Source organism: Tenrec ecaudatus, chromosome 3 (assembly GCF_050624435.1).
Source record: "Tenrec ecaudatus isolate mTenEca1 chromosome 3, mTenEca1.hap1, whole genome shotgun sequence".
Taxonomy (NCBI): domain Eukaryota; kingdom Metazoa; phylum Chordata; class Mammalia; order Afrosoricida; family Tenrecidae; genus Tenrec; species Tenrec ecaudatus.
The window spans coordinates 23,805,664-23,821,120 of NC_134532.1; the positions used below are offsets into that span (position 1 = coordinate 23,805,664).

The 15,457-nt window shown below is 42.6% G+C and overlaps 1 protein-coding gene and 1 pseudogene across 1 annotated transcript; one reads left to right on the forward strand and one right to left on the reverse strand.

Annotated features, from left to right (window-relative positions):
• Nucleotides 1–6,966: 6,966 nt before the first annotated feature.
• Nucleotides 6,967–8,796, forward strand: LOC142443181 (lysine-specific demethylase 4D-like). The gene has a single exon (XM_075544710.1). It carries the CDS (start codon nucleotides 6,967–6,969, stop codon nucleotides 8,794–8,796), a length of 1,830 nt encoding a protein of 609 aa, XP_075400825.1.
• Nucleotides 8,797–9,140: 344 nt separating this feature from the next.
• Nucleotides 9,141–15,457, reverse strand: part of LOC142443182 (large ribosomal subunit protein uL29-like) — a 111,678-nt pseudogene continuing 105,361 nt past the window's right edge.

The window sequence follows — 15,457 nt, forward strand, 5'->3', positions numbered from 1 at the left end:
CCAGAAGAGTATGTCCAGAGCTCCTGGTGGCATCCTCACCATTTCCCGCTTCACTCTCTCCAGCTTTCTGAACTGATTGGCTGTAAATTAATAAACAAGGAGACCCAGCAGGCTGCCATGTCCATGACTGGGTCTGTCTCCACCCTTTAAAAAAAGTGCAGGGTGCATAGGAATTTGTTCATAGTTCATCTTTTTTTTTTTTTTCTAAACTATAGTCCGGTCCTCCAATTGTCTGAGGGACAGTGAACTGGCCCCCTATTTAAAAAGTTTGAGGACTCCTGCTTTAAGATCCCAGATGCCATGTCTTTTGATAGCCAAGCACTATTAACATTCAGGTTTGAAGAAGTTTAAGAGAGCACTTGCTTTTCAGTGCATCTTAATTTAGGGAGACTCTTTGTCTCCCTAGAAAAAGCCTCATCGAATTTTCAAGGTCTGATTTTTCTAAGGTAGGTCACCAAGCCTGTCTCTCAAGGAAGACAAATTTTCTGTTAGTTGCTAACCATATTAACTATCTGCGTCTCTTAAGGACTTCAAGTTCAAAGAATTACTATAAATTTTACATTTATTCATAGAGGAAAATGACACATTGTGATGTTTATATATCTTTGGGGATTATAGCACATTTACATATTTAAATAACTTTTCTGAAGAATTTGGGTTTGTATTTATTTTGTTTTACTTGGCTTTGGGTAAAATTCTTAGTTTGCTGTTTCTCTGAGAGGATTGCTAGGTATGGCATAAGACCACATCAGTTAGTAAGTGGATGGAGGTGACCTGGTAATAAATGGAAGATTGTAACAGGAATTTCATGGTAGAATCAGGGTGGGGCTAACCCAATGAGAATTGTGTTGGGAGATTTGCATTTCTTTTTTGAGAATATTTCACTGGGATTTATAATTCATGAATTAAATTATATTTATGGATCCTAAAATGTCTTTCTTTGACAGGCTGTTGTAGGCTGTTAAAGGCCCTGGAATTGGTTCTGACTCATACTCACCCTCAGGTCTGACTCATAGTTAGTCTATATCAACATGGAATAAATTTTGTCCAATCCATGGTCATCCTCACAATTGTTATGTTGCAGCTGCTTCCTGCACTTACCATGACAATTCATATAAGTGAACATTTTCCTATAATTTCTCTGAACCTTGTATTTACCAAGCCTGTTATTTTCCAAGGACTGATATGTTAGTCTAGTAGAGGTCAATGCCATTTCCTTGATATTTTTTCCTTCAAATAATAAAATAGTAAAACAATATAATTCCACATCAGTAACCATAACAATATAATTTCACATCAGTAACCAGTTTTTTTTGTTTGTTTTCTCTAAGAAAAGCTTTTAGTTTGAGTTCAGTGAAATATAATTTGCCTCTGATTGCAAGTCATAATTAAATTTTAATTTGACTCTCTCTAATGTTCACCTACTGAGGATAAATGCATCCACGATGCAAATTATTTGTGACATAAACATGTTTGGCTTTCTGTTTCAATTTTCTGATTCTCATGCATATGGAATCAGGAGAGGCAATGATTTTAAGCTCTTAGATGAAAAATAAAAGTCATTGGTTCAACCTCACCAGTTGTTTCTTGGAGAAACTTAGAAAGGTATGCCTAGAGATAAATAGCACAGTCAGACTCCATAGAGTTTACAGCCTTAAAGATAATGCTCTGGTGTAGTGCTACTGTATTCTATGGGGTGTTTATTTTGTGATAGCGTTACCTTGCTTGTCTTAGTAAAATGAGGTGAGTGTATTTTTCAATGATGCAACTTAAGCGGAGTTTGAACTGCCAGGTTCTGTGTTACATATGAAGCTGTGGATCATTGACCTCCATCCCACTCAGGGCTCCTTAAGTTAGGCTTTCACTTTTATAAAGAGAATTGGATATATAAAATATCTCTAAAGGTGGTATAACTTAGGAATTGGACTAAAATTATAATATAACACAGATTTCACAACTTCTGAATTGTTTTGTTTCACCCATTTTTTGTGTTACTTTTGAGCTTATAGCAAGGGGCGTGGGGGTGGGCAGGATGAGAAAGACAGAACTGGATAGGACTGCCTAGGATGGTTAATACTGAGTTTCACATCTCCTGGTCATTATTTGTAAATACTATGTACTTAAGATGCAATGGCCACATAATATTAGAGAGCTTACACTACTGTCAGGTTATGTCTAACACATAGGGTTACAAAAACATCTTTCAAAGCTAATGTTTTCTGTAGTTCTACTGGTTTTTCCAAGGTTCGGCTTTTAGCTTTAATCAGGATGGCTATTGCATGTTTCTCTTTAAGTGCTTGATGAATTATCTGTTTTGTGTTGCTTAATTTTTTTTAAAGATAATTCATCATAAATTGAGTGTTGAAGTAATTCTACGTAAATTTTATTTTTCCTATTAAGTTCACTGAAATCTTCACTTTTTCTGTCCCATAGTGGAGCCCTGTGGGAGCCCCATTGGGTTGCCAACCCAGCAGTTCCAGTGACCAGGTGCTCCATGGAGAAAGACAAGGCTTTTAACACTTATCAAGGGTTAGAGCCTGAGAAAAACACAAAGACATCTCCGCTATGTCCTATAGGGCCGAACTGATGCCATCACTGACATCCATAGCATTACGAATACTACATTTCTAGAAGGCATGTCACACCATGTCTTCTGGAATGTCTTCCCATGAATCTTGAATCCACTTCATGACATTTCCTCCTTTTGTTAGTCGGGCTAGACCTGCTGACATCCATTCATGTCACATCTTTCTCACACAGTCTTCAAAAGGCTTATTCAAAGATACATCCAGAGGCTGCAGTACAGATATAAGCCCACCTGGAATAAAAGCTAAAGTAACTTTACTAGATTTTGCCAATTTTTTTAATGTCATCCGATAGGTGGGCTCTGAACATATCCCAAACAAGTAATGATGGGTTTTTCTTTAAGGCTGCTCCTGGTCGTCGGTTCCAAATTTCTTCCAGCAAATTTTTTTTTGTTACGTCTTCATCCATCAAGCTTTTAAAATGTGCACGCACAATAATTCTCGGTGGGAAATTGATCTTTTTAGGCAAGGTACTTCCTTTTAAAAAATGACAGGGTGCAGCTTAATTCCATTAGCCAAACATAATAGAACAGCTGTAAGTGTTGTTTTTTTTCCATTTCCTGTAGTTTTTGAGAAAAATGTTTTGTTTTGTTTTTCCCTAAACTTGCCACAGTTCTGTTGATTGGGAGATCAAAAGTCATGGCAGTTTCATCCCATATTCCCAATATCTGCTAGGTCTCAATTAAAAATCCTTCTTTATTTTATAATAAATCACTGGAATGACATAATTTTTTCTTCAAGGTCTTGTGGCAGTTTCTGGGAAATCTTTGTTCTTTATCTCAGACATAGTCGGTCAAACCTATTCATGAAATGGGTACACCATTCTGCTAACACACAAAATTTTCAATGCCTGGTGCTTTATATTTGTCATCCTTAGCCATTTGTAGAGCACGTATGCGGGTTCCCATGTGTGTTATGCAGTAATCATTTTGACGACACTCCATAACCCATTTATGCAATTCACTCTCTAGAGCCCAATAAAAAGACATTAAACCATGACGAGCTTTTTTAGTTTTAAGAATCTGTTCCAAGTCAGCCTTTATTTTCCACCACTCCCTCACTTGCTTTTCGTCAACACAGAATTCCCTACTTGCAATACTGTTATTGCTCTCTTCTGCTCTTGACACAACCTTCATTTTGAACCCAGCCTCATATGACCGGTGTTTTTGTTTTGGTTCAAGAGTAGCCATTTCTAACAGGTTAACAGGATAAAAAAAACAAGATAAAAAAAACAAGACTTTGAAAAGGAACTTCCATGGTAATGCCCCCCCCCCCAACATACCCTCAACATGTTAGCCGGGAGGAGGCGGGGGAGTGCGTGCGGGCTGGGGATGCAGGATGTGAATTAACATAGAGACCGGAGAGGAGAGATGGAGCACAGCCACAGACACATCCTTACCAGTTCAGCTGCTGGAGTATGTGAATCACTATGGGTGCTTCTGCAAATTGGAGCCACCCACACCATAGGATAGCTCCCATAGGTTAGATGTGAGTAAATAAACATTCAAAGGCCTGCAGTGTCAGCGGGGCTTTGAATGAACCGTGGAGAAATGGAAATCACCCACGAGATAACAGCGCTTGCCCCGTTACCTCAGGGAGCCACAGCAAGGTGTTACACCTCGCTGGGGTATCACTGACCCATGTATAAGGCTAACCCGTTTCCAGCACATTTTTTTTTGTGCTGAAAAACTCAGCTTATACGAGTATATACGGTAAGTATTATTGTTGATATTAGCATCGTCATGCTATTTTCTTTACTTGACCCTTTACTAGCACTTATTTTTTTTAACATTTTATTAGAGGCTCATACAACTCTTATCACAATCCATACATACATCAATTGTGTAAAGCACATCTGTACATTCTTTGACCTCATCATTTTCAAAGCATTTGCTCCCCACTAAAACTCTTTGCATCAGGTCCTCTTTATTTTTCCTCCCTCCCCGCATCCCCCTCCCTCATGAGCCCTTGGTAATTTATAAATTATTTTCTCATGTCTTGCCCTGTCTGACATCTCCCTTCACCCCCATTTCTGTTGTCCACCCCCCAGGGAGGAGGTCACATGTAGATCCTTCTAATCGGTTCCCTCTTTCCAACTCACTCTCCCTCTACTCACCCAGTATAGCCACTCACACCCCTGGTCCTGAAGGTATCAATCGCCCTGGATTCCCTGTGCCTCAAGCTCCTATCTGCACCAGTGTACATCCTCTGCTCTATCCAGAATTGCAAGGTAGATTTCGGATCATGATAGTTGGGGGTAGGGGGAGGAGGAAGCATTTAGGAACTGGAAGAAAGCTGTATTCTTCATTGGTGCTACATTGCACCCTGCCTGACTCATCTCCTCCCCTAGAACCCTCTGCCAAGGGGATCTCCAGTGGCCGACAAATGGGCTTTGGGTCTCCACTCTGAATTCCCCCCTTCATTCACTATGGAAGATTTCTTTTTTTCTGATGATGCCTTTTACCTGCTCCCTTCGACATCTTGTGATCGCACAGGCTGGTGTGCTTCTTTCATGTGGGCTTTGTTGCTTCTGAGCTAGATGGCCGTTTGTTTATCTTCAAGCCTTTAATACCCCAGACATTATATCTTTTGATAGCTGAGCACCATCAGTTTTCTTCACCACATTTGCTTATGCACCCGTTTGTCTTCAGCGATCATATCCTGGAGGTTCACACCCAAAGATGTGATTTTTTGTTCTTTGATGCCTGATAACTGATCCCTTCGGGACCACGTGATCACACAGGCTGGTGTATTCTTCCATGAGGGTTTTGTTGCTTCTGAGCTAGATAGCCACTTGTTTACCTTCAAGGCCTTTAAGACCCCAGATGCTATCTCTTTTGATAGCCGGCACCATCAGCTTTCTTCACCACATTTGCTTGTTCACCCGCTTTGTCTTCAGCAATTGTGTCGGGAGGGTAAGCATCATAGAATGCCATTTTAATAGAAGAAGGTATTCTTGCATGAGGGAGTACTTGACTGAAGGCCCTATATCCTTCTGCCACCTTAATACTAAACCTATGAATATATGTGCATATATAAATATATTTGCATTTGTACATGTCTTTGTCTATACCTCTATAAATCCCCTTTGACTCCCAGCTCTTTCCTCCATTTCCCTTGACTTTCCTTTTGTCCCACTATTATGCTCCGTTCCCACCTGGGTTTCAGCTATACCTCTTAGTTACATTACCCAGCACTTCTTAAAACATTCACTTATTTCAGGGGTGTCAAATGGGTGGATTGCAGGCTGCATGCAGCTCCTCAGGCAATATTTTGTGGCCCATGATGCTCTGAAATAAAATGAAAACAGAAAAATTTATTACGAAGAAAATAGTGCTTGGGAGAAATTGAGGCAATACTGTACACACAGTTCCCTCTTTAACCTTTTAACTACTGAAGACCACTATACAGGTGGCCCAGTGGCTTTCCTGGGTGGGCACCGGTGGATGTGTCTAAACATGCTCACTTCCAGTGAAGTTTGAAAGCGATATGTCTGCCATTCTCAGTGCTTAATATAAACAGATCCCAATTTCAAAACGGTTAAAAAGAGGACTCTATGTTGTGCTGTTCTGAATCATACCTAGTGGCAGCACTACTTAACATTTTTAAAGGAAAGCCATTATGATTGTGCATCACATTTCTCAGCTGTACAACATTCTGGGTTTTTTATTTGTTACTTTGTTATAATTTCCAGTCACAACATAAGAGCTAAGTAAAAACTAGTAGGAGGACAGCGCTAACAAGTCTCAGGTTAAAAAGAATAATTTTCGTTTTATAAATGCATTAAATAAAATATATGCTTAAATAAAAACATTTATATAGGGTTTTAATTATCCTATCCATATTCCTAAATCCTCACTTCAAAATAAAAATTGACCAAAATTTGTAAATGTGATGTGGCCACTTCAATCTTGCTTGTTGCACCAAATGGCCCGTGCTTTAATTGAGTTTGACACCCCTGACTTTTGTTGAATGCTTCTGAATTATTGTCATTATATTTACTTTTTAAAAATTCCATGAGACACTTCTTGTTAGTGAAATTGGAAATTGCCTAGGATTGCAACTGAAATTAAGTATTAAAAAATAGAGATACCCTTCCAATTGAGTCAATTCCAGAGCAGCATACTGAGCCAGGAGCAATCTGGGAAAACCCACTCCATGTGGACAAGTCCTGTCTCTTTGAGGGAAAACAATAGTTGTCTGCCATAGTAGAATTCTATTGGTGAATCAACACACCTGGAGAGAGAGTGCATTTGCTCTCACGGATAAATCAATACACTGCAAGAAATTTTCTGAGAGATAAAGAAACAAGAGCACAGCATTCCAAGATACACAGAGCATCCATGAGAACCAGGTTTTCTGCCCTTTTTTTTTTGCAGCCATGAAGTCTCAGGATTATCGAAGCCAGAACTCAAGTTTTAAAGTCATGACTTTTCAGCCTACCATGGAAGAATTTAAGGATTTCAACAAGTACATAGTTTATATGGAATCCCAAGGTGCCCACCGTGCAGGCTTGGCTAAGGTAATCCCACCCAAGCAGTGGACAGCTAGACAGAACTATGATGATGTGGATGACATCCTCATAGCCAGTCCGGTGCAGCAGGTAGTTACGGGGCAGGCAGGTGTCTTTTTGCAGTATCATAAAACGAAGAAATCCATGACCGTGGAGGAGTATCGCCACTTGTCCAACACTGACAGATATCGCACTCCCACACACCTGGATGTTGAGGATTTGGAACGAACATATTGGAAGACACGCCCGTACGATTCTCCCATTTATGGGGCTGGGGTATGCGGCTCTTTGTTTAGTGAAAAGACTGAGCATTGGAACCTCAGGCACCTGGGAACGATCCAGGATCTGCTGGAACAGGAGTGTGGAGTTGTCATCAAAGGCGTCAACACCCCCTCTCTGTACTTTGGCCTCTGGAAGACCACCTCCACTTGGCACACTGAGGCCATGGATCTGTACAGCATCAAATACCTGCACTTCGGGGACCCCAAAACGTGGTATGCGGTGCCCCCTGAGCACGGAGCCTGCCTGGAGAGACTGGCCAGGGAGCTTTTCCCTGGCACTTCCAGTGGCTGTGCGAACTTTCTACGGCACAAGGTGGCCCTCATCTCACCCAGAGTCCTCAGGGCGAACGGTATTCCCTTTGATCGGATCACGCAGGAAGCAGGCGAGTTCATGGTCACATTCCCATACAGCTACCACGCTGGCTTCAATCACGGGTTCAACTGCGCGGAATCCATCAATTTCGCCACCCTGCGGTGGGTTAATTATGGTAAAGCGGCTTCTCAATGTAGCTGCGGCGAAGCCAGGGTCATGTTTCCCATGGACGCCTTTGTGCGCATTCTGCAACCCGGGCACTATGAGCTGTGGAAACAGGGCAGGGACCACACCTCCGTGGACCACGTGGCGCCCACAGCACTAACCAGCCCAGAGTGGATGGCCTGGAAGGAAGCCCGGGCATGTGTGATGGTTCATGGGCATCTCCGGTCCGTTAAACCCCGCAGGGCCAGGCCTTGCTCTCGGACACTGGCTGCAGACAGTGGGCTCGGGGGTTGTGCCCGGGTGTGTCCTCGTCCCACACACCCCTCCTGGGAGGGCAGCTCTGCAGTTCGGTCTGAGACACCTGTCTTCATGGACAGCATTCCTGCGGAGTCCAGCATCTCCCCACTTCTCACCTCAGTTCCATCTGCCCAGTATCTCCAGCCTCCACCAAAGGAGACTCCAGCTAGGCATCACCGGGACCTGGATGCCCAACAGCAGTCCATGGAACCCAGAGGCAAGAGGCACAAAGCACTCCCACTTGTGCACCTGCCCACACAGCCACTGCCTGAGGATTGTCCATCAATAGATGACCCTGCCCCTTTTAGTTTTGAGATCCAGCATCCTGCTAAAGCATCTGGGTGCTGCTGTGACCCTGATCTTCAGCCCTTGGGACCCCCACTGAATCCTGATTCTCCAATGCACCCTGGACCCTGCCTGCTGTCACTGGACAAAATCTCAGTGAATCTGCTGGACATGCTTGTGATGAGTCCTCCCAACGAGTCTTTGACTTCTAGAACATTCTCCAGCTATGCTGCTGAGCACAGTATGGTCCCTTCTGACCTCCTCAACGCTATTGCTATGGACCACTCTTATGCTTCTAAAATCCTGCCCTCAGACTATGATCACTGGGGACGGACTCCATGGAGCTTCCCTTCCTAAATCCTGGAAGGTTGTCACCAGCAAAGGTGTTCTTGCTGAGAGTTTAGCTAAACTGAAGTTCTTGTCAAATGTGATTGTGCCTTGGACTCCCCCAGCCTCAGGAAACACAGAAGCACCTAGACAATCTTCAATGAGGAAATTTTAATCTCCTCTAGTGATCTGTTTGCCCCTCAAAATTGTCATATTAACAGGTTGCCTAATACTTGCTCAACCTTTGGACTCCTAAAATCTACGAGCACTATTGTGTGTTCTAAGAACTCTCAGACCACCTGGAAATACGTGTGTCCCTTGATTCTTTTTTTTTTTTAACCGCTCAGTCAGTTTGTTTTATTGATGTGCAAGGCTCAGGCCTTGACTGTGTACTTGCGCAGTGGGTACAGCCACTCCTTCCGCTGCTGCTTCCTGGTCTTCAGGCTCTCCTCGTGCTTGTTGAGGCGGCGGCACATGGCTCGCGTTTTCTTGGGCCGCAGATCCAGGGGCTTGTACTTCTTACCCTTGTAGAACTTCCTGAGGTTCTCCTTTTGAGTCTGGTTGATGACGGTGAGAACTCGAGCAATGGATTTGCAGACAACTCGGATTTTGGAGAGCTTGGACGTCCACTGCTAGTCACTTTGGCAATGTGCAGCTGCGATAACTCCACCTTCAGGTCGTTGAGCTGTTTGAGCAGCACTTCCTTCTTCTTGCCGCGAAGGTCCCGGGCTCTAATCTTGGCTATGATTGAGCTTTAGAATTCTGCCGCCCGTCCCTTGATTCTTCCTAGACTTGGGCGCTGTCCTGGAAAAGAACTACCCTGGCCAGATATCTTTAAATCCATTGCTTTCCAGTCTATCTCACCACAAGGCAACCACATGGCCATGATCAAGACCCACTATTTCAAAGTTTGACTTGGGGCTAATATTTAAGGAGGCACATTCCCAAGTCCTTCTTTGGAAATGGAAGAGGTGGATTCAAACCGCCAAACTTTAGCTCTCACAAAAATTTGAGCCAACTTTGGATGATGCTCAGAATCTTAGGCTCTTAATCCAGCTGTTGCACTTCTGAAGCACTGACCCAGTCTTCTACCAGTGGATGAAACTACACCCTCTAATGAAATCCAAGCCTTAACATACTCCAGAAATTCTGACATGGCCACCCTTCAATCCACCAACCAAGCAATTTCTCACGTAGAAAATGCAGCTTTGAACTAATGAAGTCTGTTACTGTTTGGGGATTATTTATATGTATTCATGTTTATTAATTTCATTGTACTTAGTGTGTATCTGAGACTAATAAAATACCTTAAAATATATTTTGAAATTTTGACATATAAGAGATATGTCAAAAACAATGTGAGTAATCACATAGCCAGAGAGTATAAGAAGTAGGCAGGACTTGATGAGCCCACCACACATTCTGTCCTTGTACCCATAGTAGTGGGTCCATGAGAGAATGAAGAAAATTGCACAACAAAGCACCACACAGCAAAACATTAAACGTCAAATGACAGGCAGAGCTACTGCCCAAAGTACACATAAAATCTTTGAAGTGAAATTAATCCTGCAATCACCTTTCAATTAAATCACAAGTCAGCCTTGACTTGGGTCTACATTTCCCAGAAACTATTACTACCCCTATTGGTAGTTTCTTTTTGACTCAATATTTAAAAGCCTATTTACAGGTGGACAGGCAGAAAGATAAGCACCAGAGAGCCAGACATGGAGGCTAGTGGGGCAAAATTTTTCTATGTCTTTCTTGGGAGATTCTTTAAAATTTTCTGTACAGGAACCCATGGCCTATCCCCCCAAAACTGCGTAGTGAAAAGAATTAACAGAAAGCTCACCTTAGAAATTCCCCATATTTATTATTCATAAGAGCTAAACATTACTCTGAGTGACTATAAAGAGAAAAAGTAAAACTGAACCATATATGGAGTATTTAGTTTTTATTTAGTTTGTTTCAAACAAACAACCCTTTTTAGGCACAACCATTTATAACTTACCATAGTCCAAGCTGCATGGAACTATGGCACCTTCAGATGTGTTGACATGGCATGGAGTGTGGGTCTTAGGTTAAGAACAATAACAGCAAATTAGAAATAATAATAATAGATTCTGGTCTTGACAAATAGTTTAGATAATTTTCAGATAATTTTACATGATCTCTGTATTAGCATTAGCGTCATGGGATTGCATTCAGAAGGAACACATCCTTCAAAAGATCTCGTTTATTATCAATGTTACATGCCTTATCCCTAAATTGCTAAGTAAGAGGTCAAAGACACAAAATGTCCTTCCATCTCAGAGTTCTTCAAACAGCTCTTTAAACATTTTCACTAGATTTTAGATTGACCAATAAGCTCCAAAACTGTTGATTGTGCCCTCCACCTGCATTGCTGACACAGGTGTCAGGAAGCTATCCTAGTCAGGCTCCCTTCAAGATGTTTGATGTGGTTTTCTGCCACAGTATCCCTGGGGAATAGACATCAGCCTTTGAAATTAGTAAGGTTAATATAGAAAGGAAGGAGACAAAGGATAAATAAAACATTTTAAATGTAAAACAATTTAAAAATGTATTATATAGCCATGATATTTAAAACAGCATGGTACAATGGTATATATGAATATCAATGGATTAGATTTGAGAATCTAGAAACACTACCAAGTACCTTTAGTCCTTTGATAAAGGATTAAAACACATTAAATGGAGAGGAGATATTCTTTTCAGCAAATGGTATTGGAAAAACGTGATTTCCAAGTGCAAAGGAATGGAACAAAGTCCATACCTCACACCATATACAAAAAAGAACTTAAGCTAGATCATGTACCTACATATAAACCCTAGACCACACAGCCAAACAATTAAAATATAGGGACAAATTTGAGAGCAGTGATACAAAGTATAAACACACTATGGACATAATGAAAAGGATCTGGTGAGTGAAAGATCCACCTGGGACAGTACCCCACCCCCACTTCACTCATTTGTTCTGAGCTGGGGCCTCAGTGATCCAGGATCCGATTCTTGGGGCATCTCAGTTCATCAGGTTGAGCGACCCCAGCACAATTAGCGATAGACCCACACCATCCTCAGACCGGACCTCCGTGCCAGGAGTTGCTTGGCTACACTGCCAAGAGGCACAGCTGTGGCGAGACCGCTATAGCAGCTGCCCATTCGTGGCATTCCAAAAGGAAAGAAGTTTCCCATTCCTATATTTCAGCTCTCCGCATGTGGCAGCCTTGGGCTCAGATCCCTCCTTCCATTCACCCAGGGTCCAGGTAAATGACCTGCAATCTACCGGTGTCTGGCTGGGGGACCTGCACAGGGACCATCCATCCCCATTGCTGCCTGGGACCTTGCCACCAGCACCCTCGTTTGTCCGCCACTTCTGTCACTTTAGCTCCCACTCCTGCTTCCTTCCTGGGAGGCTGTGCTGCAGCACCGCTCAGCCGCCAGCGCTGGGCACTTCCCTCTGGTGCGAGCCCACTACCAGGGCATATCCCTCTTCTAACCATTGCCCTGCGTTTCTGCCAGAGCCACTTCAGGCTGCCCTGAGCCACCGCAGAGTCCTGTGTCCGCAACCCTGAGTGCTAAGCGGGCCTGCCCCAGCCTGTTTCTCCCAGTGCAAAGGGTCAGCGCCATTGCTCCCAGTTTCCTGGCGGCCGAAAAATAAGCATTCCTGCCTACTAAGAAGCCTAACGACACGGTTTTCTGTTTCCCACCAGGGCTGTCTCTGTCTGCTACCGCCAGCCCATGCCACACCGTAGCTTTGTGGGGTTCTCAGCACCTGCAGATCCGAGAGCTAAGCCTATCTGCCACAGCCTGTTCCACCCAGAGTGGAGGGTGGGGGCCCTTGCCCTCTGTTTCCAGGCAGTCAAATAATCATTCTTGCTTACTAAGAAGGCTAATGACATGGCTATGCATTTCCTGCCAGAGCCATCTCTGTATGTGCAGGCTGGCTCACGCCACTGTGCTGCGGCGTGGGGTATCCAGTGCCAGCTGCCATAGCTCGAAGCCTGCATGTCCCAGCCTTTTCCTGATGGCATAGGAGGCAGCTCTGAGGCTGGTGTCTCCCATAGCACCCCTGCTGCCCCAACCTTTTCCAGCAGGCGATGGAGGCTCGCTGCTGAGGTGCATCTCCTGCCAGTGTAGCCTTTGCCTACCGGCTTAATACTACAGGCCTATAGGGACCAGGAGAGTGCATGCTCCATCCGAAGTGAATTCTCCCACACACATAGCCTGGCTCCATAGTTCTAGATCAACACCACTTTCCCGGGCAGCGAGGCCTCCCCCACCTCTGCCTTCTATAAGGCATCTCTAGAAATTGGAGGGAAAAGGAGGGGAGAAGTAATTTCTGTTGTGTTTTTTCTTTTCTCTCCCTTTTTTCTTTTTCCTTTTTTTCATTATTATTATCACTTTTTTATCCTCTTTTCTCCCTTTCCTTTCCTCCATCTCTCTTTTTTCTTTTTCTCCCTAATTTTTTTTTAATTAAACAAGAAAAAAGACATCTAAGTGTGCCCTGACAGACTAGGTCAAAGGAGCCTAGGAGCATGCATTGAGGCTCCAGCCCACACTCCAGTCACTGAAACTTCTCACCACTGTTGACCACTAAGCTGTCGAGGAATTATGCCTATACAGCAGTCTGACCCATCGCTATAGTGGGCCATCGGAAGCCCCCTGAAGGGCCTCCTGGTCTCCCAGAAATATGGGACCTATAAAAGGATCATGGAAATATCAACAGACCACATCACTCCCAACAAAAAAAATCCAGAGAGACAAAACTCAGTATCAGAACTAATGTCTCTCATAGAAGAATCAGATCTGGATCCGTCAAAGAAGGAAATCTTCAGAAGTCTGCTCACAGTAATACAGGAGCTGAGGGAAGCAATGCAGAATAAGCATGCAATGATAGAGGAGATGAAGTCCACAATAGATGACAATTGGGCCTCATAGATATTTATACAAATTTCCATTAAATGCTGAAAAATTAATTCTTCTCAAGCACACATTGATCATTTTCAAGACTAGATCACATGTTGAGACACAAATCAAGCCTGAGTAAATTCGAACACATAGATATTACTCTGATGTCTTTTTCAGATCACCATGCCATAAAGCTAGAGATTAATAACAGGACATCCAGAAAAGCAAGGGAAACAATGGAGGATGAAAAATGATTTCCTGTGACATGAATGGTTACAGGGCCAGATTAGAGAGGATATTAGGAAGTTTCCAGAAACTAATGAGTACAAGAAAAAAATGCATCAAAATGTGTAGGACATTGCAAAGGCAGTTATCACAGGTAGCTTGATATCATTAAATGCATAGATGAAAAAAGAAAAGAGGCTTATGACAGATACGTTATCACAAAACCTCCAACAACTAAAACAGAGTCATCAGTACAACCCCTCCAATAGAAAGAGAAAAGAAATAATAAAAATCAGACAGAATTAAACCAGTGGGGAGACAAGAGAAAGATGCAAAAGATAAATTCAGCTAAAAGCTGGTTCTATAACAGGATCAACAAAATAGACCGCTGGTGTATCTAATGAAATATTGGAAGGAGCAAAAAATAAACAGCCAGGATAAGGGATGAAACAAGAGTAATTACAACAGACCCCAATGTGATTAAAAGCATAATCACAAAGTACTATGAAGGTCTGTATTCAAATGAATTCAGAAACGTGAAAGACATGGATAAATACTTGGATAAACAGTCCCTGCCTAGATTACCTCAGACAGGGGTAAAGAACTTCAACAGACCCATAGTGAAAGAAGAAATCGAGAGAGTCATCAAGAAGCGACCAACAAGAAAAGCCCCCAGGCCAGATGACTTTACAGCAGAATTCTAGCAAGCATTCAGGGAAGAGTTGACCCAAATCCTCCACAAAGTATTTCATAGCATAGAAAAGGATGGCAAACTCCAAAACTCATTTAACGAAGCCAGCCTAACTTTGATATCCAAACAGGGAAAAGACCACACAGGTAGAGAGAATTACAGACCGATATCTCTAATGAACATAGATGCAAATATCCTTAACAAAATATTGGCCAACAGAATACAAAAGTATACAAAACATATCATCCACCACGACCAGGTAGGATGCATGCCAGGGATGCAGGGATGGTTTAACATCTGAAAATCCATCAATATTATACACCACATCGAGAAGAAACAGGATAAAAACCACATGATACTATCAATAGATGCCGAAAAATATTTGACAACACCCAACACCCATTCCTAATTAAGACACTCACGAAGATAGAAATGGAAGGTAATACCTCAAGCTGATACAAGTTATCTATTAAAGACCAACAGCCAACATCATAGTTAATAGAGAAAAGACAAAAACAATCCCACTGAAAAAAAGGGTACAAGACAAGGATGCCCCTTGTCCCCACTTTTATTCAATATCATTCTGGAGGTTCTAGTTAACAACATAAGACAGCAGAAATCATCAAAGGGATCCAAATGGCAGAGGAGGAAGTGAAACTATTGGTATTTGCAGATGACATTATCCTGTACATTGAAAACCCCAAAAGCTCCAGAACAGGAGTACTTACAGTTATAGAGGAATATGGAACAGTGGCAGGTTACAAGATCTACAAAGAGAATTTGGTAGGTTTGCTATGCACATTGGACAGGACCATGGAAAAGGAGATCAAGAAGGTAGTACCCTTC